The sequence below is a fragment of the Rousettus aegyptiacus genome, unplaced genomic scaffold, assembly GCF_014176215.1.
Source record: "Rousettus aegyptiacus isolate mRouAeg1 unplaced genomic scaffold, mRouAeg1.p scaffold_m13_p_15, whole genome shotgun sequence".
Taxonomy (NCBI): domain Eukaryota; kingdom Metazoa; phylum Chordata; class Mammalia; order Chiroptera; family Pteropodidae; genus Rousettus; species Rousettus aegyptiacus.
Window position 1 is genome coordinate 28,902,615 of NW_023416290.1, and position 23,060 is coordinate 28,925,674.

General features: G+C 39.0%; 1 protein-coding gene across 5 annotated transcripts in view; it reads left to right on the top strand.

Moving 5' to 3' along the window:
- The first annotated feature begins 2,463 nt into the window (after nt 1-2,463).
- The window catches only part of ESRP1 (epithelial splicing regulatory protein 1), a 60,607-nt gene continuing 40,010 nt past the window's right edge, over nt 2,464-23,060 (top strand). For 4 of the 5 annotated variants that reach the window (XM_036232882.1, XM_036232883.1, XM_016156034.2 and 1 more), the window contains exons 1-10: nt 2,464-2,954; nt 3,456-3,584; nt 4,770-4,883; nt 7,659-7,773; nt 16,706-16,804; nt 16,925-16,979; nt 18,220-18,330; nt 18,449-18,581; nt 18,672-18,714; nt 20,720-21,021. In XM_036232882.1, coding sequence (XP_036088775.1) covers nt 2,823-2,954; nt 3,456-3,584; nt 4,770-4,883; nt 7,659-7,773; nt 16,706-16,804; nt 16,925-16,979; nt 18,220-18,330; nt 18,449-18,581; nt 18,672-18,714; nt 20,720-21,021 — 1,233 coding nt within the window. In that variant the 5' untranslated portion in view covers nt 2,464-2,822. The remainder of the gene's footprint in view (nt 2,955-3,455; nt 3,585-4,769; nt 4,884-7,658; nt 7,774-16,705; nt 16,805-16,924; nt 16,980-18,219; nt 18,331-18,448; nt 18,582-18,671; nt 18,715-20,719; nt 21,022-23,060) is intronic. The other variant, XM_036232881.1, reaches the window with a different exon arrangement.

Consider the following 23,060-nt stretch of genomic DNA (forward strand, 5'->3'; position numbering starts at 1 on the left):
GTAGACTCCCATTTTCAGATTCTCACCGCGGTGATGAACTCTGCCCTAGCTCAGGAGACAAAGAGCTGCAAAAACGGGTGGGTGTTAGTCATTAAAATCATTCAACAAATATTTGTTGAGTGCCTAGTATAAGTCAGGCTCTGTTCCAAGCCCTGGGAATACTTACGAGAACAGATCAAAATAAAATCCTTGTCCTTGTAACTTAGTTGGGCAAATTAAAATTTAAATGAAAAAAAAAAATCGGAAACCAAGGATCTGACTTCCTTAAGCAGGAAGAAAGCCAAGACTGAAAAGGGCAGCTCTGAGACTTAATTCTAATATGGGTAATGCTACGGAATCCCTGGCAAGCGCGCTGTTAAAGTTCTCAGTTCCTCCAAATGTGCTATACAATGATTAATCCGAACACCAAAAGTCTGAAAGGAGGAGCAGGGCAGGAGTTCTAACCACTTTCTCAGTCACAGTCGCCGCCCGGTGTCCGACCTCCCGGCTGCGCTGCACGCGATTGGGTGCGCCCTGCCAGGGCCACGTACCGGCTCCCGCGCCCCAGCGAGACTGCACCTCCCGGCCGAGGCAGGGCAGAACACCTGAGAACTGCACGACGAGAAAGCCCGGCAGACAGATTGCTCAGGCGAACCGGCTCCTCCAGGCGGCCTCGCCCACTGCAATGCAATCTGGGTGGTTTTTCCAGGTCCCTCCCTACCTCGTTTTGACTCCAGTGCCGGGCCCCGGAGGGGGCTTGGAGATACCAGGACCAGGAGGGGCGAGGTCGTCGATGCGAGTCAGCGAAGAACTCTGGGGGCCCTTACCAACCCCGCACCCTGCTTTCCAGAAGGGGGAAGCATGTTGTGATGGAACCCGAAATGCAGACGAAGGTGGTACGGAGCACCCTCGCTAACCTTTACAGCGCTGCCTGATCCGGGCAGAGACCGGCCTCCATTCGCGCTCTCCCAAGACGCTAAGCTCCCTGCGCCGCGGCAGGCAGCCCCTGCTGCTAGGAAACGTGGTGGCGCGGGCCTCAGGCTCCCAAAACACTGCCCTGGCCCCGAGTCTCACCCCCACTATCCACTCCCGCGACGCTTCCTCTCCGTCGGGGAAGCTCGATCGCCAGCTGCCCTTGACGTGCGTCCTGAAAGGTTCTCTGGTTTATAACCGGGGAGGGTTACTGTAACGCTGTACGGTTGCCTGATGTCACATCATGAATATAAAGGGCTGGAGACCTGGAGCCGATAATATGATATGATAATACTTGAGACGAAACTGTTCCCAAGAATAGATTAATTTGAGATATAAAACTAGCGGAAACTTCACCTCCAGCACTTTTCTCTGTAAAATGTCAAAAGGACCCACCACACTGAATCCGACTTGGCTGAGGCAAGGAGGGACACAGCCTCTGCGCAGACCTAGCTAGCTAGAGTAGGAAGATTGGGAAGTTGGTCAAATCGAAGCAAGTACAGGAGGCAAAGTTATGAGTAGCGGTAGTGGGGTCAGAGCGGGGAATTTAGGAAGTGCCGGCTCTGGCCTGATTTACTAAAACATTTGGTACTCGGAGTAGCTGCATCTTATTTAGGGCTCAAGGCAAATCAAAGAAAGTGGGCCCCTGCTCCGGAGGAGGTTCCAGTCTCGAACTAGCAGCCAGGACCAAACAAGACGTGGCCATTAAGGCAGTAGTTCAAGAGAAAAGAGAGTGGGGTCCATTGCGCCTGAATTTCCTCCCGGGGAACCTCCTCCTGCCTTGCGCTCGGCGACTGCTTCTTTGAGCGTAACTTGGTGGCCCGGAGTCCAGCTCCGGGAGCCTGGCTATGCCGCGCTTGGGAGTTTCACTCCCTAAGGTTGGCAGCGCCTCCGGGTTTGGAGGACCTTGCACCCCGGCTCGGGTCCGAGGGAGGCGCAGGGCCTGCTGTTTGCACTTTAAAGGTGTGTTGGGCTCGGGAGCGGCTTTTCCGGTCCTTGGCAATTGCCCTCGCCACCTCCCAGCTGCTGTTGGCGGTCCCTCCCTCCGCGGTTCGCCCTCTCCGGGCGCCGCGCCCTGGGCAGCTCCGCACCCCGGGCCTCACCTCTGGCCTCCTTTCGCATCCCCGCGCCAGTCTTTTCGCTTGACCCTTTAGAACCTCCGGCTTCGTCCCCCACAGACAGCATTTCTCCAAGCCCCCCACTTCTCGGTTACCTCCAAAAGCGTGGGCGTGACCCCTCCCCCCGCTCCCCTTAACCCTCACCCTTTTCCCGTCTAGTCTAGGCTACCCTCTGGGTGGCAACCACCTCCTCCCTGCCCTGCGCGTCTCCCCCTCCTCCCTTCTCTCCCGCCCCTCTCCATTCATCCAGCCATTGTCTCACACCCCCACCTTCCCTTTCCCCTGCGGCCTCCTCCCCCACCGCTGCCACGTCTTGGTTTGAAGGAGCCAATAGGCCGGCGCTGCCAGGTGTCTTACCTGCACCACGTGGGGGAGGGGCGAGGGGCGGGCAGGTAGAGCCACATCCCAAAACAGAAAAGCTTTCAGCCATTGCGCGCGCCTCCTGGGGGTGCAACCCTGCTCCAGGCTTTTTGCATAGACGCTCGGGCAATTGGATACAAAAAGGGCTGGTCTCCTGCGCCCTCCTTCCCACCCCCCCCTTCCTGTCCTGGGTGTGGAGCACCGACCAGGTGTGAGCTTGGGTGGCTGGTAACCGCCTTTTGCACCGGCAGCGAAGAGTAGGAGGAGAAAGAGGGGGGTGGGGTGGGCGCTCTTTCTTTTTTTCTTGGAGGGGTTTTAGCACAGGTTTTCTCGTTCTCACTTCCACCCTAACTCACCGCCTCCCGACCCCCCTCCCCCTCCCCACCTATCGTCATGACGGCGTCTCCGGATTACTTGGTCGTGCTTTTTGGAATCACTGCTGGGGCCACTGGGGCCAAGCTGGGCTCAGATGAGAAGGAGCTGATACTGCTGTTATGGAAAGTCGTGGATCTGGCCAACAAGAAGGTATTTCTCCATGTTTCTGTCCAAAAGATAGGGGTAGGGCAAGTTGTAGAAGTTTAGGGGGGTGGGTTCGGTAAACAAGTGCTCTCTTGTTTGCCAACTTGTGAGGCGGGACCTGGGGCCTAGAGAATCCAAAGTAAAACCAAACTTGTTGGCCAACCGCCTTGGAGCCATTTCAGCCCCCCCAAAATCCAACTCAGGTGGGGAGGCCGGGAGCCGCCAAGCCGGCTTCACTGCCCGTCGGGAACGCCCGGCGGAGCCGTGGCGTAATCCCTGGGGCTCCTAGTGCCCGCTTTCAGGGCCTTTCCGACCTGATTCTGGTGGGGGTGGGGTCGGGGGCAGGTCTGCACAGACCTCTCCGCTTCCGGAGCCGCTGGGGACCAGTGAGCTTTGATTCTGCGGCTAGACCCCTCCCGAGGCGCGGGCCGCGCTAGCAGGGGAGCGAAGGAAGAGGGTGAAAAAAAAAAAGGCTCCCAAGCTGACTCCTGATTCTTTCCCTCGGAGGTGGGACAGTTGCACGAAGTACTAGTTAGGCCGGATCAGTTGGAGCTGACAGAAGATTGCAAAGAAGAAACTAAGATCGACGCCGAAAGCCTGTCCTCCGCGCCGCAGCTAGACCAAGCCCTCCGACAGGTGACAGCCCTGGGCCTTGCTGCCTACCCCAGCCGAGCCGCCCAGGCGTCTGTCGCAGCGGGCCCAGCCCTACTAGGCTCACGCCCTCGGCCGACGGTCCCTGCGCGTCCACCGGGCGGGGTGGCAAGACGCTGGGGAGCGTGGGTGGAAACTCAGCCTGGAGGCCCGGGTCGTGCCTTTTGGGAACAGGTCGCTGATTCTTTTAGTCTCCCAAAACCCAGGGTCTTGGGGCAAAACTCTCCAGTTTTCGAGTTGCTTCCTGAGTCATGTTTTGGGCCAGAGAATCAGCCGGGTTTTACTAATCGTGTGATGAGCGGAGTTTGAATCCTAGCGCCCCTATTCCCTGGCCCAGGCCCCAGACGCGACTGTCCTCTGCCGGGGTTTGGGTCTGCGGCTCAGTCGTGGGGCAGAGGGCGCTGTGGTGTAGGCGCGCGGGCCTTGCGCGGATGCTAGAGGTGGCCCTTGTTTGGTTTAAGGATTCTGAACTCCCAAGGCTCAGTTCCGGTTCCATTATTACTTTTTAATGGCCTTAGTCCTAGCATCGGGGTGGGTTTGCAGGCCCGGATATGCAGGGCTGTTCATTGGGTCACAGTGAAAGCGGTGGAATCCCCTTGCTGGAATTGAAGTGACCTAAAAACCAGCTCCTCGGGGCTGCTGACGGGTACTGAATCCGTCCAGGGCCGGGCGCTAAACATCTGTGCTTCGGTGAGTGTGGGGCGCTCTCAGCTGCTCCTGCCCTAGCACACGAGTTGCGAATTACAGAAGAAAGTGATCATTTCTGAGGTGTGTTTCAGGAAACACACCAGACTTTCCATACCCATTGCCCACTGGCATCTTTCTTAAGCCTAGAACATACAACTATAAAAAAAAAAAAAAAGTAACACCAAGGAATGATTTAAAAGTCTTAAGTGGATATTTCGCAAAGAAGATAGAAGAGAGTACAGTCAGACGGAAGGAAGAAAAAATGTTTACTGAATTCTCCCCTGCATAACTGCAGGTTGATTGGAAAGTTTATTTAAAGGAAGCTAGACAGTTTGTGGAAACCGAGTCTTAATTATGTTGTCCCCATCGCCAATGTCCCCCTTTTACAGCAGCGCAGTTTTCTCTGGTTACTACCAACTGGGGCCACTTTGCAGACTTTGTAAATCTTGCTTCAATTGCATCCTTGTGTCTTGTTCTTTTCAGTTTAACCAGTCAGTGAGCAATGAACTAAATATTGGGGTAGGAACCTCTTTCTGTCTCTGTACTGATGGGCAGCTTCATGTCAGGCAAATCCTGCATCCTGAAGCTTCCAAGAAGGTAAGAGTGCTGGCTTCTCAAAAAACGATTGAAATTTGGGGTGACTGGAGGCTTCTTTTTTTTTTTTTTTTTAAAAAAAGATTTATCCAGGTTTGTTTATTTTAAATAGATGTGTGTGGAGAATTATTTTCATGGGTAAAGAATTTCAGTTTGAGACGATGACAAAGGGATGGGGGTGATGGTTGCATAACAATGTGACTGTACTTAATGCCACTGAACTGTACACTTAAATTGTTAAATATTGTGTTATGTATATTTTACCACAATACAAACTCATGACACTTTCATAGAGATGTTTGAGATTGCAGTGATTTTACATACACCCTTTGGTGACTTAAAACTTTTTGCATCTGTCAGATCTTTAAAATGCTCGACTTTCTCCCTTTTTCAAAGTATATTACAAGTATGAGAGAACTGTATTTTATTTTAATACACTAATATTCCCATCTGTGTGGGAAATGCTTTATCTGAGAAAAGAGGGGGCAAAAAAAAAAAGTTCAATTAAATCTTTTAAATTGTAATTCTAATAATTTCATTTAAAAGCTTTGTACTGCTAAAGATAACCATATAACTAGTGAAACGTTATAGTATACTGCACTTTGACTTACAGTAAATATTCAAAACTGATTGAATTTTGAATCAAAACAATGGAGTTGGCCCCATCTTTTACCTTTGTTTATCTTTTTGATATGGAAAAGAGTATGAAGAAAACAAAACAGTCTTACTGTTTATATACTGTGATTTCTCTCCCTAGCAAGAATGAGGGGCTTTGGGAAAATGGAGAGCATTGACAGCTGACCCAGTATAGCCAATCATTGCTAATATAGTTCATCTGATCAACTTAATTAGTTTGAGCTCTAAGTTGTTATTGTGATAGGCAGGTACTGAACTTGAAAGATGGAAGTTAAATGTATTTAGGGAAACTATATGAGGCAAGCCTTGCAATGAAAGTTTTAGACTGGCAGTTGATAATCACAAGTGAGTAGTCACTGCAGATCGTCTTTTTACTCCAGTAGAGAAAAGGAAGAAGTTAAATGTATAATGGTAATTGTAAAAGTTTGAAGAAGAAACTCAAGTTTCTATATCTCGAGGGCTGAGAAAATCATTCCCTTTATAGCAAACTTAGTAATTATTTGATTAAAAGGGGGAATATTTTTCATTAATTAAATGCTAGACCAACTGTTATATCCTTGATCCAGAAATAGAAATATGTGAGGATTCCCCCCCCCCCGCCCCTCATATGAGGAGGAATAAAACTTAATACTTTCCCTATTGGGCTGGAGGAAAACAGATGCTTTTGTTATTTTAGACGGGCTGCTTTGGATATGGGGAAAACTCCAGAAAAAAATTGAGACCGAGTCACTTCTATTCAGATTTTGATAAAGAAAACTAAAACAATTTTGTAACATAATGAAAGTCATTCTATTCATTAAAGCAAACTAGAGAAAATGATAAAACATGGAAGAGAATAAATCCTGACACTCAGAAAACAATATATTAAAGTGTTTTTCTCTAATATGAACATATTTGGGTATATTCTTTTAGATTTTTGTAGAAAAAAATCTTTTTAGCCTACTTTATAATTTAATATAACATCAACGTCTTCTGTAAACACTAAATAAAATACTTGGTATTTTTAATGGATATAACTATTTAAGCCAATCTTATTGTTGAATATATAGGTTATTGTCATTAGAAATAGCTTTAAAATCAGCATTTTTGTAGGTATCCATGAGGATTCATTATTCTCTTGGTAACTATTTTGAAAACCATGACCATGGTACAGTAATACCTATTTCAAATATAGCAGGAGCAAGTCACATCTAACAGAATCCAATAGAGAAAATTTAGATACGTTATTGCATAGATGTTAGGGATTACAAGTATTAAATTATTTCCTTGTAGAAATGGGTAGAATTTTCCAGTAAGTGAACACAAACTATTTTGAAATTTTAAGAAAAATCTAAATTCAGTTTACAAAAAGATTTGAAAGTTGTTCAATAAGGGTTCCCCGCCCCCAGGGGGAAAAATGAAACAATAGTGTAATATTTGCCTAGGCAGTTGAGCTCTGTTTAATAATCCTACGAGTGGTGCTAGTAGCTAAGAATAGCAGGTAATCATTTCTCCTTTGCCGTTGAGATTTGTGATATCTTTTCATTTCTTTTTTTCTTTTTCTTTTTTTTTTTTTTTGAAGTCTAATTTGAGTTCTGAAGTATAGTCAGAATACTGGTCAGGAAAACTGATGTTGGTCAGGACTATAATTTGTCACAAAACTAATCCTTTTCAGGTAATCAGGAATTCACTATTTTAATCAATATGCATTATTAGAACCCAGTATTTAAAACTACTACATTCTATAACTGAATTGTTTGTCTAGGTTGTAAACATATGCCTCTGTGTAAGAATTGAGAGAGCTAATATTGCTACCTGAAAACGCAGATGGTCTAAAATGATTATGGCTAGAAAAAGTGTAGTTTTATCAAACAGAAAATACAAACTACAACAGCCCAGATATATCATAGCTTCAGAAGTGTTTTGACTGTAATACATACGGGAGCACAAACATAATTTATTGCCTTAAAATAAGATGAATTTTTTTCCCATGAGCCATATATATAGGATGTAATATTATAACAAAATCACTCGTACATTCTATTTTTAAAAACATTTTTTAAATTGTGGTAAAATATACAGACATTTAATTCTTAGGTTCCTAATTATCAAGGAAACGAACTAAATTTATCTAGTTAACAATTTTACCTTGTCCTTCCTCAGAATGTATTATTGCCTGAATGCTTCTATTCCTTTTTTGATCTTCGAAAAGAATTCAAGAAGTGTTGTCCTGGCTCACCTGATATTGATAAACTGAATGTTGCAGCAATGACAGAGTGTATCCTTTAAGTGATTACCCAAGAATCATCTCAAAAGGAAGCTCCACAAAAAAATGCCAGTTCAAGAAACATTAAATCATTTTTAACTTTGTCAGTATATGGATGAAATTTGTCCTGTGCAAAATTTGTCTACTGTGCTATGAAGAACTAATAATACAATTATAGACATCTTTCAAAGTTAAAATTTGCCGAGTTTGAATACCGATTAACTTAAATGGATCCATGTGAGTTGAACACATCTAGAATAGCATTCAATATCAGATTATGGGAATGGTTTGGGTTTTTTTAGATATTGAAGAATGTGAAGACTACTTTCTTTGATGCAGTTCTTGATTATCTTGCTTTTAGGGTTTATATTGGCTTCTTTTGAATGGATAAGAATTTTTTAAAGTAGTGGATATATGTCTATACAAACAGCTACTCTTCGGCACTCCTTTTAACCTGGAATTGTCAAATATAAAATTATGGTGATTATAACTCATCTTTTAAGATAAAATTAGGTTGGGATTTTACCCCCAATTTTTTTCATTATCAAGATAGTATATCTAATGCATTATGTATATAAAAGTAAATTTAATAATCACAAGTCTTGTAGTCTTGAATAACCCCTCATTCATCCAGTAAAGTCTTTAAAGGACTAATTAGTAAGCAGTCACGTACTAACATGAGATGGAATACTGAGTAATATAAAGGAGATGACACACCCAAAGTCACTGTGAGAGTTGTCATAAAGTCAGAGTTAAGTTGCTTTCAGGAACTTTTGGGTTATAGATGTTTATTCTTAAACTTTTTCATTCTTTGGAGTAAAAACCTAGTTTCTATTGTATTTCATAATTTCTTGTCTTGATTGAAAATGGCTGTTCTGCACATTTTTCCTAATCACTTGTAAGCAGGTCAAACCCATTTTACTTACATTCTTATTTGAAACAGTTTGCTGGAATTTGTTTTAGCTGCTTTAGCTATTGGTTAGTTACTGGTTTAGCTCCAGGGTGGAATAAGCACATTTTGAGGGAATTCTTATAAGAATTTTGTTAGAAGGGTGAGACAGCAGAAAAATTCTTACTCTTGGCTTTCTTGGTTTGAATACTGTATTATTTCAGGCTGCTGTAACAAATGCTATAGACTGGATGACAAACAACAGGAATTTATTTTCTCACAGTTCAGCAATCTGGGAAGTCCAAGATCAGGATGCCAGCACAGTTAGTTTCTGGTGAGACCCCTTCTTGGCTTTCAGATAGCTACCTCCTCGCTGTGTCTCACATGGAGGGGGAGGGTTGTGAGACAGGTGTGGGAAATGTCTTTTTCTATAAGGCCATTGGCCTAACAGATTAAGGCCAGTTCCTTATGAACTCAGTTAATCTTAACTGCCTCCTAAATACTGTCTTCCAGGTATAGTCATATTGGGGGTTCAAGCTTCAACATAGAAGTTTTGGGAGGGACACAATTCAGTCCATAGCAAATACTCAACCGTTTTATTCACTGGTCCAACATAGAGAACCAAAAATTCTAAAAAATCAATAGTGGAGGGAAACTCTAATAAGTTATCTTAATTTAGAAAAAGACAATTTGAATAGGAAAGGCTGTGTATTAACAATTGTTTATCTCTGACTATTTATTTTCCTCTTTTAGCAAAGAAAATCCTTGGTGATGATAAGTCAGATACTAGTAAAAATTTCCATAACTATAAAGAGGTTCTTATATTTAGGTATTTTGGTTTTCTCAATGTGTCAACAATTGAGAGGAAACTTATTAAAAGTTTATCCATTCTTTTCTCTCTGGTTTCTTCTTAAGAGTTTTTCATGTATAAGATTTAGGGTTATTAAACATTTTCAGCATGATAGTCTGGGCTTTTTACTTGTTCTGTGCTGTCTGTAGTATCTACACACCAATGTATAGTAGAACTTCTTAAAAAGTGTGTCATCTGATTAGGTGAATGGGTAGGATGCTACACTGATTATTTTTCTGTCATTCCTTTTAATCCTAGTTCTGTAACTATTTGTTGGTGGTGCTTTTTCAAATGCCATGGAGACGACAGTCAGAAATATGTGACTGCAATAGACAAATTGTGAATAAAGCTTAATCGGGCTCCATTTCAGACATATCACACCTGAAATTTTAGGATCACGTGGCCATTAAGTAATGCATTCTTGAAAAACTATGGAATTTTAGATTTCTAAAAAAAATAGCTTAATTATAGCCTAGCTTCTTTTGCTTATATTGGAAGAGTCTTAGATTTATAGCATTATTGCCAACCAAAAAGTGAATTTTAATCTTAAATGTTTTTATTAATGTTTTATTTGCATGGTTCCCCCCACCCTCACCTCCTACACACATAGCAGGTAAGAAATGTTATTAAGCTTTCCTAGCGGTGGTTTTTGTTTTACTTTGCTACTGTAATCAATTATTTTATGACTCTTATTCAAAGGCATTATCTTCCTGACTAGGCTACTAAACCAATTCTTCAGGTCCAAGCAATTATACCAAATTTAACTATCAACTTGTCCTTATCTGCAAAGGCTTTCTAAAAAGTCCTTTCTATCAGACCACTAAAGATTTCCTTCCTAATGTGGAATTGGTACTAAATTTGGAAACATAAAGATGATCATTACACCTCCTCGGTGGTTTTGCCAAGTAGGTGGGGAATCATTTGCTCCTGAGGCATTACCTGTTGCACCAAGTAAATGAGCAAGGGAGGCAGAGAGTAAAAGAATATGCAGCTTTGCTTTCCTGGTAGTCACTTGCCTTGTCTAAGCCTCACTTTTATCTCAGGTATTCTCAAATGAAAGCTTTGTAAACCATCAGGTGTTACGTAAACAAAAAAGTATAACCACTTTGAATTTCTTGAATGCAGTTTTGGTCCTTATTTTAGCACTTCCTTCTTTTACCATTGTATTGGTTCTAAAACCGCTTCTGGTATTAGTGTTGGGCCACTTTGAGTTACTCCAGTGGCAGTTGTGTTAACCTGCTTTTTGAATTATGTAGTCCCAGCTGGAGAGAAGACCTTATTTAACAGGTGAACTGTGGATGGCATTTTATAAGCTTTTTACTTAATCAGGAGGTAAGATGATGAGAATGTGATGATAGGGATTAGTGCCTTTATGATTTTTTGGTTGGTTTTGAGGAAGAATTTATTTTAGATCCCCTGTGGAAATTAACACTAGTTGTCTCCTGCCAAAAGAACATTTTGATTATGGAACTATTTGTATAAATGAGTTACCCATTTTTAAAAAAGAGCAACCCTATTTTACCTCCCCGCCCCCCCCCCCGTCATGTTGAATGATATTACTTCCTCCTGGTTTCTTGACCTGTTTTTTGTTAGCTTTGTTATTTGTGAGCTGATTTATTCTCATTAATCAAGACTTCTACTATTCACTCAGCCAACCCTTTACTAAGAACTTATTTTTAATAAAGTATGATATTATGAGGAGAGCACGTGAAAGAAGAGAATTATCAATTGAGTGCTTACTACATATCCCATCAATAGCCTCACAACAGCCCAATGGAGACTGTATGACCTCCTTTTTATAGCTGGGGAAACCGATGCTTACAGGTTTTGTTTTAAGTTAGTTAGAAGCACCAGCATTTCATCCTGAGTCCAATGCAAAAATCCTACTTGTTAAATAGGGGTAATCTAGAATGCATAAAGATCATTTGAGGGTGGGGTTGGCCATTTAAATAGATTATTTATCTCCCTTATAATAGGAAAGGGAAGTCAATTTTGTAAAATTTCTATCCAGTTGTAGGATATTGCATCTGTATGTACTGTTGGACGTTATTAGCAAATGCCATTTTATTTGTGCAGCTTCCCATTATCAGGGTAAAAAAAAAAAAAAATCACTTAATCAGTCTTGCCTACCATCTAAGAGTTAGAGGTGTGTGTGTGTGCTACTAATAGTGACATTTGCCTGTTTTTTATATATATATATATATATATACACACACATATACATATACATGTGTGTATATATATACACACACACACATACATATATACACACACACATATATATATAGAAGATGTTCACATATAGCAGAGTTGTTAAGAACATGAGCTCCAGAGTCAGACTTATTGTGGCTGTACCTCTCAATCTCAGTTTCCCCATCTTATAATGGGCATGACTACTGTAAGGAGTAATGACACAGTATACGCAACCACTTAGCCAGTGCCTGGCCTGCCACACACTTTCGAAAGTTGGCTGTGATCCTTCAGGCTCACCAGGTTGTTGGTTGTCTCAGATGAAGAAAAACAGTTGCCAAGGACTTTGAAAAGAGCTTCCTTATTGATTTAAGACTATTTAAACTTTTACACTTAAAACTTCTTAAAACTGTGTGTAATACCGGATATAAACATTTTTAAAGCATCAACCACGTGTTGATACAAGTAAACTTAAAGGTTAACTTCACTTCTTCATTTGTAAAATATTGTGTGTGAGTGTGGTTCATTCTGCTCTTATGTGCTTGTTCTGATTATTTGAATGATGCCTTTGAAATCATGCAGAGCTTCATTGCCCTGCTTAAAAGGTGGAAGGAAGTGCTGACTCCTCCTTGGTACCTTTCTGTGTGTGAAAGGGATTTTAAATATTACCAAATGTACAGTTAAGCTGGGTTAGCAGTTGACTTTGTTAGCTAGAGGTGGGGGGGATTTTATTTGTCATCATATCAACATGATGTGAGCCAAATCGGCAAATGCTCTGGGTCGTGGTCTGTAATAAGTTAAGTGACTAGAAATATAACATAGTCTTGGCCAGAACTCAGAGATGTATTAATTTTATGGTGTTTATTTTCATTATAAAGTAATTTACTTTTAAAATGTTAGTTGGGAATTCCAGGATAACTTTTTTGTTTTAGAAAGCTTTAGAAGACTTGTTTTATTATTATGGAGTCTCCTTTCCCTAATTTATCCCATATAATTGTGTTTTTCTAAAGTGAAATTTTCATCTTTTCTGTTGCATTAGCCCTTACTTCCATCTTATTTCTTCTAGGGTATAATTGACTTGACAGTTTTGTTAGACCTTCTTTTATGTGCTTCATTGCAATAATATCTCCTGAAGAAATATTTGTTAGGGTGGATCTCATACCTTTTGGAAAGAGTAAAGCTTCTGAATAACAGAGTTAAAACTGTGGTTTTAGATTATTTTCCCTGCATTTATTATTGTTATGAAAAAAAATTTGTTACCTTAGCTTAATATGTTATTTTACATGAACATTCTTGATTTGCTTCTTTCAAAGCTCACTTTAAAATATAGCGTATTATATTTATAGACTCTATTTTTGAAATTATGCCACTTATTTAAAGGTAAGTTGTCACTTTTTCCCTTCCCTCCTTTACATAATTGTAGGAAATTTAGTTCTTAGTTGGAATACTAATTTCAGCTCTTCTCTTGCCATGTTTTTGTTTGGTATTCCTTTGTTTATTAGCAGAGGTATTGTAATATGTCTGAGAATATAGGCAGTTGTATTATACTATAAATACAAGTAAACAGCAGAAGGAGAAGAAACAAACTTCTGAGAGGTCTATGGCAGGGAAAATGACTTTGAGTTGGGATTTTGAATTGAGATGCAATTATAATGTATTTAAATTAAATATTTTAAACATAATTGTTCCACAGTGTATTTATCACTTATTTGTGTGATTTTTTTTTTTAGTTATAAACTGAAAATTTTTTTCAAAAACATGTTATTTACAGGTGAAAGTTGGGCATTCAGACATCAAGTGTGTCTATTTTCCAGCAGTGGAGAAAGGTAACTTTTTTTGAGTAGATAAGCTACCATTCCTGAACTTTTAAAATTTCTCTCTTTGAATTCTACCTTCAGCTGCTAAAAGCAAGGGTTAGATCCTAAAATCTGTTTCACTAAAGATGGCACTAAAGAAAATACTCCTCTTATTCAAATAAAGGCATCTCTGGACTTCTCAAAATTCTGTATAAATGTAGCAATTTGCTTACTCGTAGCCTGAAATGTTAGTTTTGTTCCCACCATGTTTGGCTTTACCCTGTGTTTCCTCATGGCACTTCTCATTTGTGAAGCTGGCTGAGCCTGTTGGTGCTGTTGTGCCTGCCTCAAGGGTAGGATGAGTAAGTTGCATGGTGAGCCATAAATCAGGAGGCACAGACTCATCTTTCCTTCCCTCAAGATCAGATGTGCAGCAGGTAATTCAATATATAATTATAAATTGATAGGGAAATAATTGGTACTGAAATTTTTTCTCACTCCCTTTCATTTATTATTCATGTTAAATTCTGGTAAGGATTATGAATTGAACAAACTTCCCAAAGAGAAGGTGGATGGGTTTGTGTAAGAGAGTGTGTGTGTGTGTATCTGTAAAGGGGTGGTTTGGGCGTGCAGGAGGTTGGGTGACTTTTAAAAGTTGTTAAGAGCTTAGAACTGCAGATCCTCTTGATGTGTAATGACCTGAAGAGAAACATGTTGGGATGTGTTATGCAGAACCAAGTTAGCCAAATAACTAGAACATTCTTAATTTAAAAGTAGAATTCGGTAAAATAATTCTTTAGCTACAAACCTCTGTCTACACAGACAGGATACTGTCCATTTTTACTTTTGATCTATCTCTTTCACTTGGATCTTAAATATCCATTTAGAAAGCTTCTCATAAAGTATTGCTCAAAACAAAACAAATTAGGCAAAGCTTCTTGGTGCAGGGAATTGTGTACACACAGTCAAATCAGAGCTGTATTATAGTTTCAGTTACATTACTTACCAGGAGGGACTGAGTGAGTTACTGTACTTCTCTAAGTTCTAGTTTTTTTTTTTTTTATCTGTTTGGGGAAGAACATCACTTATTAAATGCCTGCTTTTGTGCCCTGGACTTGCTTTATCCCATTTAATCTTTCCCCCGACCCCTCCGCCCCGCCCCCCCCCCCCCCACCAAAAAAAACAACAGACAGAGACTGTAAAGATAATCATAGTTTAGGCTTTACAGATAAGCTGAAATTCAGTGGGGTTAAGTATTAAGTAGTTTACCAAGGACCATATGGCTGCATTTCTGCATGTGGTACATTTAACTGAAGAGACATGTAACTGGTGAGGGACAACACAAGTGAATTTGTCTAACATTTTGGGAAAGTGATACAAGGTCCTTAACAGAGGAAGGGAGAAGGAGGCTAGGGGATGAAAGGAAAGAGCTTTTGTTTGAGAATGGAAAAGGGTATTACTCATTTAATTTAGTCTTCAGATGATTGGCTGTAATTCTTGGTGGGAGGGAGCTCTCTGAGTTGTTTTAACATTGTATATATCCTTTTCATCTGAGGTAAAAATAATACCTACATACTTAGTATGTTTTTGTTTTTTGTACTTATTATAAAGTATCAGTCAGGAAATTATAAAATAAGACAAACATTCTAATAACCACCACCCAGATGGCTGTATTCATTTTACTTTTTAAGTTAGTTTTTAGAATCGTGGTATAATTGTATATAAGACTATATTTGTTTCAGCTTACAACATTATAATTCATTATTTGTATACACTACATAGTGTTCAACACTGTAAGTCTAGTTACCATCCATCATCATACAGTTGACCTTCACACTCTCCTCCAGTCCCCTCTGCTAACCACCAGTCTGTTGTCTGTATGAATTTGTTTTTGTTTTTGTTTTAGATTCCACATGGGTGAAATCATATGGTATTTGTCTTTGTCTTTGGCTTATTTCACTTAGCACAGTACCGTACCATCAAGGTCCACAAATGGCAAGATTTACTTCTTTGTTATGGCTGGGTAGTAGTCCATTGTATTATGCACCACATCTTCTTTATCCATCTATCAGTGGACAACTGAGTTGCTTCCATATCTTGACTATTAATAGCATTGCTGCAATGAACATAGGGATGTATGTGTCTTTTCAAATTAGCGTTTTTGTATTCTTCGAATAAATACCCAGAAGTTGAATAAATGGGTTATATGATGGTTCTATTCTTAATTTTTTTTTGAGGATTGTCAACACCGTTTTACATAGTAGCTTCACCAGTATACATTCCCTTTTCTTCACAACCTTGCCAACACTTGTTATCTTTTTGATGATAATAGCCATTCTGACAGATGTGAGTTGATATCTCATTGTGGTTTTAATTTCCATTTCCCCGATGATGAGCCATGTTGAGCATCTTTTCGAGTGCCTGTTGGTCACTTTTCACTTTAAACTTGAGAAAAGATAAGAGTCCCATATGCATTATTAATATAAATTTATGTGTAATACAAAGTGTGACTATAGCATTGAAACTTAAAGAAATTAAACACTTCAGTGAGGGTTAGTTTCCTAAGATAATTATTTTAACAAAGATACATGCTTATTTTAGAGAGATGGCAAATTTATAAAGCTCGATGGAAATGTCTTCTGGGTTTCACCCTCAAACCCCATTGGAGCCACGCATGCATTTCTTAAAAGCCATGCTTTCTGGCTTACCCAAACAGTGTATTCACTTGATCAAGATCTGCATTGGCCAGTGTTGGCTCTGAGTGCTTGGATTGTTTCTTACAAATTTACTCTCTAAGGACAAGCATTTACTACCCTTTTAGATGGCTGTGTTATGAGGCATGAACATTGCCTTGTGCGTGCTGTAATGATATATAGGATGAAGGATTCCATTAACTTCATTGTATACTTCCTGGTTTGAAAATAAACAAAAGTCAGTATTCGTGCATTTGCTACTACTCAGTAAGCAGAAATATTACTGCTAGTATCTCGAGACAGGATCGATGTGGCCATTTTACCTGAGAGCAGTTGGAAACTTCAGGGAGTGTGGGTGATGTCCAAACTGATGAGAAGCAGCCATTCGGAGATTTCAAAGAATTGTCAGTTTAGGTGCATTTTAATTTTAATTTGCTTGGCTTCAAAGCTCTGTGTGAGTTTAATTTGGGATTAGAAGCAACCTCATTTTACCTCCCCAAAATATTTCCTTGACTTAATCTACCAGATTTAAATTTTGAGAAGAATAGTTCAGTCTCCCGGTATGGAGCCTCTCAAATTGAAGATATGGGGAATATAATTTTAGCAATGATTTCAGAGCCTTATAGTAAGTATCACTGTTGTAGTAGTGCAGACCTAGAATTTGATCCCACCCTTTTTCCCTCACCTAATAGCTAAAATGTCTCTCTAATAGCTAAAATGATGACTTGTATGTTCTTATTTTTAGATCACAGGTTTTCAGATCCAGAGAGAGTAAATTACAAATTTGAAAGTGGGACTTGGTGAGTACTTGAGTGCTATTCCATCTGAGCCTTTTGATTGGTCTTTATTCATATTGTGATGTATAACCTTACCTTATATTTTAGTCACTTTACTAAACCTTTTGGCTATCCACTTTTTAATATTAGGTCACTTATAAAGGGAGGCTGTGTCTTAAAGTATGCTTGGATGTTGGGATTAACATTTAATGGAATATTTGCATCTTTAGTCACTATGGCCTTAGGTAAATCATATGTTTGTGTATTTGAATTCTTATTTTAACCTCTTTGAACTGTCTGTCCTCTCACTGGAAAACTTCCAAAAAAATTATAGGTTTTAATAACAGTTCACAAGATCTTTACTGAGATAATTTTAAGTATATTCTATCAGCTTATACTTTAAAGCAAAGGAAATAACTGGGGACAAGTATGAAATGGTGGTATCTTTGTGATCACAGATAGACCATTTTAAGTTTGTAAATCACTGTATTGAATTGCATGAAGTTGCCAGGTGCTTGACATGAACAGAAACTTCTGACATCTTTGTCCACAAATTTAAATTGAGGTCTATATAGTTGTGGAGAAAGTGACTCATAAGGAAAATGTCCTAAGAGCACTGAAAATATGAATATGGGAGGAATTAGAACATCAAAAGGTGCCAAAATAGGTCATAGGTGATTTGCAGATGACTCATCAAAGTGTGGACACTCCCAAGCATTTCCACAGCACTCTGAGGGCTCCCCTGTTTGATAGAGGAGATATTTTAATGGCAGACTTGTGACTGTGTGCACTTATTCTTGATGTGGATTAATTGCCAGCTTTATGCGGACCTTAAATTTTGCCGTCAAACCCCAGTGGTATACTGGCCAGTTCGGAGAATGAATTTAAACCTATCCTTTCTTGTTCTAGGGACTTATAGGCGATCAGGGTATTGAGAGACCTCTGCTTCCTATGAGTCGATTCTGTGTCCTTTTGAGTTGATGGCAAACAAGCAGCAACTCAGCTGATATATTGTTTGCTAGGTGAGCTAGCTGCATTGGATCTGCATATCCAGTTGTCTTTCTGCAGTGAACCATCTAAAGAAAACTTTGAATTGTGCCCAGATATTTTTCGAGGTTACAGAGTAAATCAGGCAGTGTTACAAGTCTTTCTGAACTCCAAATAAATACCTCATGTGTAAACTAGCAAATTGCTTTACCGAGGGTAATAGGTCAAGACTTAATGGCATTAAATAATGCAACCTGAAGTTTTGCTTGATCCACAGCAGCAAGATGGAACTTATTGATGACAACACGGTAGTCAGGGCACGAGGTTTACCATGGCAGTCTTCGGATCAAGATATTGCAAGATTCTTCAAAGGACTCAATATTGCCAAGTTGGTTTTCTGTAATCTCTATTTTACTTTACAATCTCAAAAGGATAATGAGTTTCCTATAATTTTTTCCTGACTTATTTTTTTTCCACTTCTACTATCTCTTTTGTTCTTTTCAAAGGGGAGGTGCAGCACTTTGTCTGAATGCCCAGGGTCGAAGGAATGGAGAAGCTCTGGTTAGGTTTGTAAGTGAGGAGCACAGAGATCTAGCACTACAGAGGCACAAACATCACATGGGAACCCGGTACATTGAGGTACGTCCTCACAGCCTGAAACCCTCGAAATTTCGAGTATGAATATTAGAAAGCTCAGAAACTATATTTAATTTCTCTTTCTTTTCTTAGGTTTACAAAGCAACTGGTGAAGATTTTCTTAAAATTGCTGGTGGTGAGTGCCTTTTGTAAAATGTGCCTATAATAAGACTCTAAAATTTTATTTGTATACCAAGGGTAAATAAAGAGGGTAAATTAATGATTTTTATTTCCCAATGAAGCATAGGAAATGACATTTTTTAATAGAAGGAAATGTCCAATGATATCAGTAAATATAATGCATAACACTTGCCCTAAGGCTGAGTCAACCAACTGTAGTTAAATAGCCATTAAAAATACTATAATACAAAGGTGAAAGGGTCACATAAAGTCATGTACAAAAGGAAAGAGTAATTCTCTAAAGAAATTATTCTGAAAACTACTTCTAAAACATCCATATTAGAATACCTAGAATTGTTGCATCTCTGCTTCTGGGTTTTCTCTAAATTTCGTGAATTCATCCCTGGCCAGAAACAGTACCTTCTGGCTTCTAGTATTTTAGGATAAGTAACGTTTGCACTAACATGTCAGAAAGAATTAGAAACAAGAAAGTTTTTATCTAATTCTTAAGTGATTCATAACTTTAAAATGTAAAAATAAGGGGGAAGGGGGAAAAGAGGGAAAAAAATTAACTAAAAATAAAATGTTAAAAAATAAAAAAAATAAAGAACAAAAACCTAAAACCGCTGTTTAAAAAAAGTGGTTAACTATGGTTTCTCCAACAGATTTCTTCTATACATGTGACTACTTAGTAAATTTCTGTTCATGTTGCTTTATAACTTCCTTTCTCCTTTTAGTATATTTGAATATCTTCCTGTTTACTCAATTTTCTTAAAGGTTAATTGCTATGCAATATTATATGTACCATGGAATTGTATTAAACATCCCTGTTGGGCAGTTAGAGCTTATTTCCAACTCTTCACTCTTAAGTATGTTGCAGTGAATATTTTTGTATCTCTGTATGTGCCACTCATTAAGATAAATGTCTAAAAGTAGGATAGCTCAATCAAAGAATGTGAGGGGACATTTTAAGAGGCTTTTGACACCTATTGCCAAAATATATGAGGGTGACTTTAACTTAAATACAGAAAGCACTTATATCCCTGCATTATATAGCCCTGTTAAAAATCTTTTCATCAGTAGAACTTGTAGTAACAGCATCTTGTTTCTACAATTTGCTGGTATAATTCTGTTCTGTCATTTACTTCTCAAGGTAAATCAAAGCTTTCAAATTCAGAGCTTCAAGTTTAATCATGTTCCCAAAGCAAAGTTTCATATCGATTGGGGATAAAGTATATTTGAAGTTACTTTGGTCCTGAGGTTTTATATAATACCACTGGAAATTGCAGATGGCAAAGTTAATTAATGTTAAAGTTAATGCTTAGGATTTCATGGTACATGAGTGGTACGATTAAGGGGAAATGTTAGTAGTGTATGAGTTTGAACGATGTACTTTTTTTGAGTACTACATGGCAGTACTGTACAGAAATACTTTGTGCTAGGCAGAATGTTGATAAATGTTGAGACTAACTGCCAAGTATATTCATTATACTATTTTCTCTACTTGAGTATGTTTGAATCTTAAGTTATCGGGAAAATAACAAAATCACTAAAATGCTTTCTTTATACATAATAACTTATTCTCATAATTTGAGGTAGGTTATTTTACCCTTATTTTACAGATGAGTAAACTAAGGCCCAGAGGTTAAACTTTACTATAGTCATACTCTAATAAATGATAAAGTCAAGGCTGGATCTAGGCATTCTAGCTCCAGGCCCTATGCCCTTAACTACCATGATGATTAATTGCCTCTCCATGAGAAGAACACAGTGGTTGGTCCATGATTTACTGGCTTGGCTGCCTTCCTAATTGAGAGATATTTTATGAAAATGATAGGGGGAAAGTTTCAAATCTGTGAGAAGAAGATTCTGATTCCTGGGATGTTGTTATGAATTCATTTGGGAGTGCGGGTCTTAATTATGAATGTAAGACATTGCCAAGAATTTTTCGCATTTTAAATTTGGTAAAGTTGGTGTCTTAGCCATTTCTCCCCATACTTCCTGATATTTGTGTTCCCTAGGTACATCCAATGAGGTAGCCCAGTTTCTCTCCAAGGAAAATCAAGTCATTGTCCGCATGCGAGGGCTCCCATTCACGGCCACGGCTGATGAAGTGGTAGCCTTCTTTGGACAGCATTGCCCCATCACTGGGGGGAAGGAAGGCATCCTCTTCGTTACCTACCCAGACGGCAGGCCAACAGGGGATGCTTTTGTGCTCTTTGCTTGTGAGGAGTATGCACAGAATGCATTGAGGAAGCATAAGGACTTGTTGGGTAAAAGATACATTGAACTCTTCAGGAGCACAGCAGCTGAAGTTCAGCAGGTTGGTTTTTAAGAGCATGTTGGTTTTTCATTATTTCTGTTTATTTCTGAGAACAATCCTACATTTTTCATTGTTAAAGTAAAACTTGGAAAATATAGACATGTAAGTGCATGAAAAATTCTTATTTCATAAGCAAAAGATAGGCACTGTTATCTTATATACACATAGAAAAACTACCGTGTGTTTCCATATAATAGGAATATTGCTGTAGATACACTTTTGTATTCTGTTTCAAAACTCCATATCCTGAAAGTTTACTTATGTCCAAAAAATTTCATCTTTAAGTTAATATTATGTCTCATGGAGGAGGTATATAATTTATTTAGAAATTATTGTATATGTGGGTTGGTTTTTTTCTATGATAAGGAATTTCTAGGTAAACATGTTTATAAAACTCAATTTCTGGTTGATTTCTTTAAAACTTAATATAAGGGTGTGAGCTTCTAAGGTTTTTAATTTTACTGTCTTGCCAAATTCCAAACTGCTGGTGACAGTATAAAGTGCCCTTTTGTCCTGTTACTTTCAGAATTCAGAGTTGTTTTTGAGGCACAAATAGGATTATGAGTACCTGAAAACACTCTAAAATCTAGGCAAGAAACTACTTGTAGGGTCTCAAGCCTGCTGGCTTCTCTTCTTGACTTAGCAGCCAAAGGGTTAGTTAATTTTTCCTTGGGAACTGGGATCGTATAGACTGCTTCACATGGCTCTTTCAACTTATTCTACTTTGGCCCCATAATAGAACATAATCATTTTAATGATTCCTTTGGGCTCTATCTATCTATCTATCTATCTATCTATCTATCTATCTATCTATTTATTTATTTTTGCAAGCAGTTAGGACAGTGATTCTATTATTTCTGTGAGTCCATGAAATGGTTTTGTGTAGCTTTCTGCAAAGCTCATTGTATATTGTGACTTAAAATAATTGCCTAAAGTTAAATAGAATCCTTCACCTGCTAGGATACCAAATTGATTTTTATACCTAGAATAATATGGTGAAATTCTAAGTTCTGTGTTCTGATGTACTGGTGTTCTTATGCCCTAAATTATGAACATATTTATAATTTAAACAGTTCTGTATCTTGTTGAGAATTATCATAAATTCTGAATCTCTAAAATTTGCTAAACGTGCTTGAGACTTCAAAGCATGAAGCATCCTTCCCAAATTTAGGGGGAAATGAGAATTTTTTATTTAAAATTTTTAACTGGAAGAAGAACAGTTTCATGGAAACTATGGCCCAGAATGGACTACCCTACCGTAGTACCTCAGCTCTTTAAAATTGATCAGTTTGAGTGTAGAGTATGCTGCCTCTCTGACTGTACCATAAGGTGATTTTGAGTGTGAGTGAGCTTCCTCTCTAGCCCCCCATCCCTACTGATATATTTAATAAGGGTTATAGGCATAGACTCTGCACTGGCTTCTTTTCATTACTAATAATCATTTCATTAAGTAACTATTTGCTCACCTCCTGTTTGGCAGGTCTTGTAGGTAGGTGCTAGACCATTTCCTGTCACAAGTTTGTTTATAACCAGATTTATTTTCTGTTTGTTTTTCTCCTAATATCTGTGCTGTGTCTGGATTGTTTGTATAATTTTTAAATTTTGCTATTCGTCATAAAATTCTTTGGTTACATTTATTCTTTGATTTTTGTCATCTCTTAGATAGCACTGGACAATGTATAAATGAGGAAATTAGGGCAAGTTTTGGGGAGTTCATCAATTATTCTATATTTTCAATTTATGGAATGATAAAGGCCACAATGATAAATTGTTCAGAAAACTTGGGAATGCCACACATGGTGTTTGCATGAAGACCTCCTAGTATTATCAACTAGTACACATGTTCTAATCCAGACTTATTCTAAGACTAAAGTAGGCAAGAAATTTGTAGTATGAGTTTTACCTGGGAGCAGTTTTTTCCTCCAAAATGTACCTGATCTCACTCATTCTCAAGATAGCTAAATTCTGTGTATTTAAAATACAGTCAAGGTCCTCTGTCTTTCCAGTGTCTAAAGTTCACATGGAAACCAAACGATTAT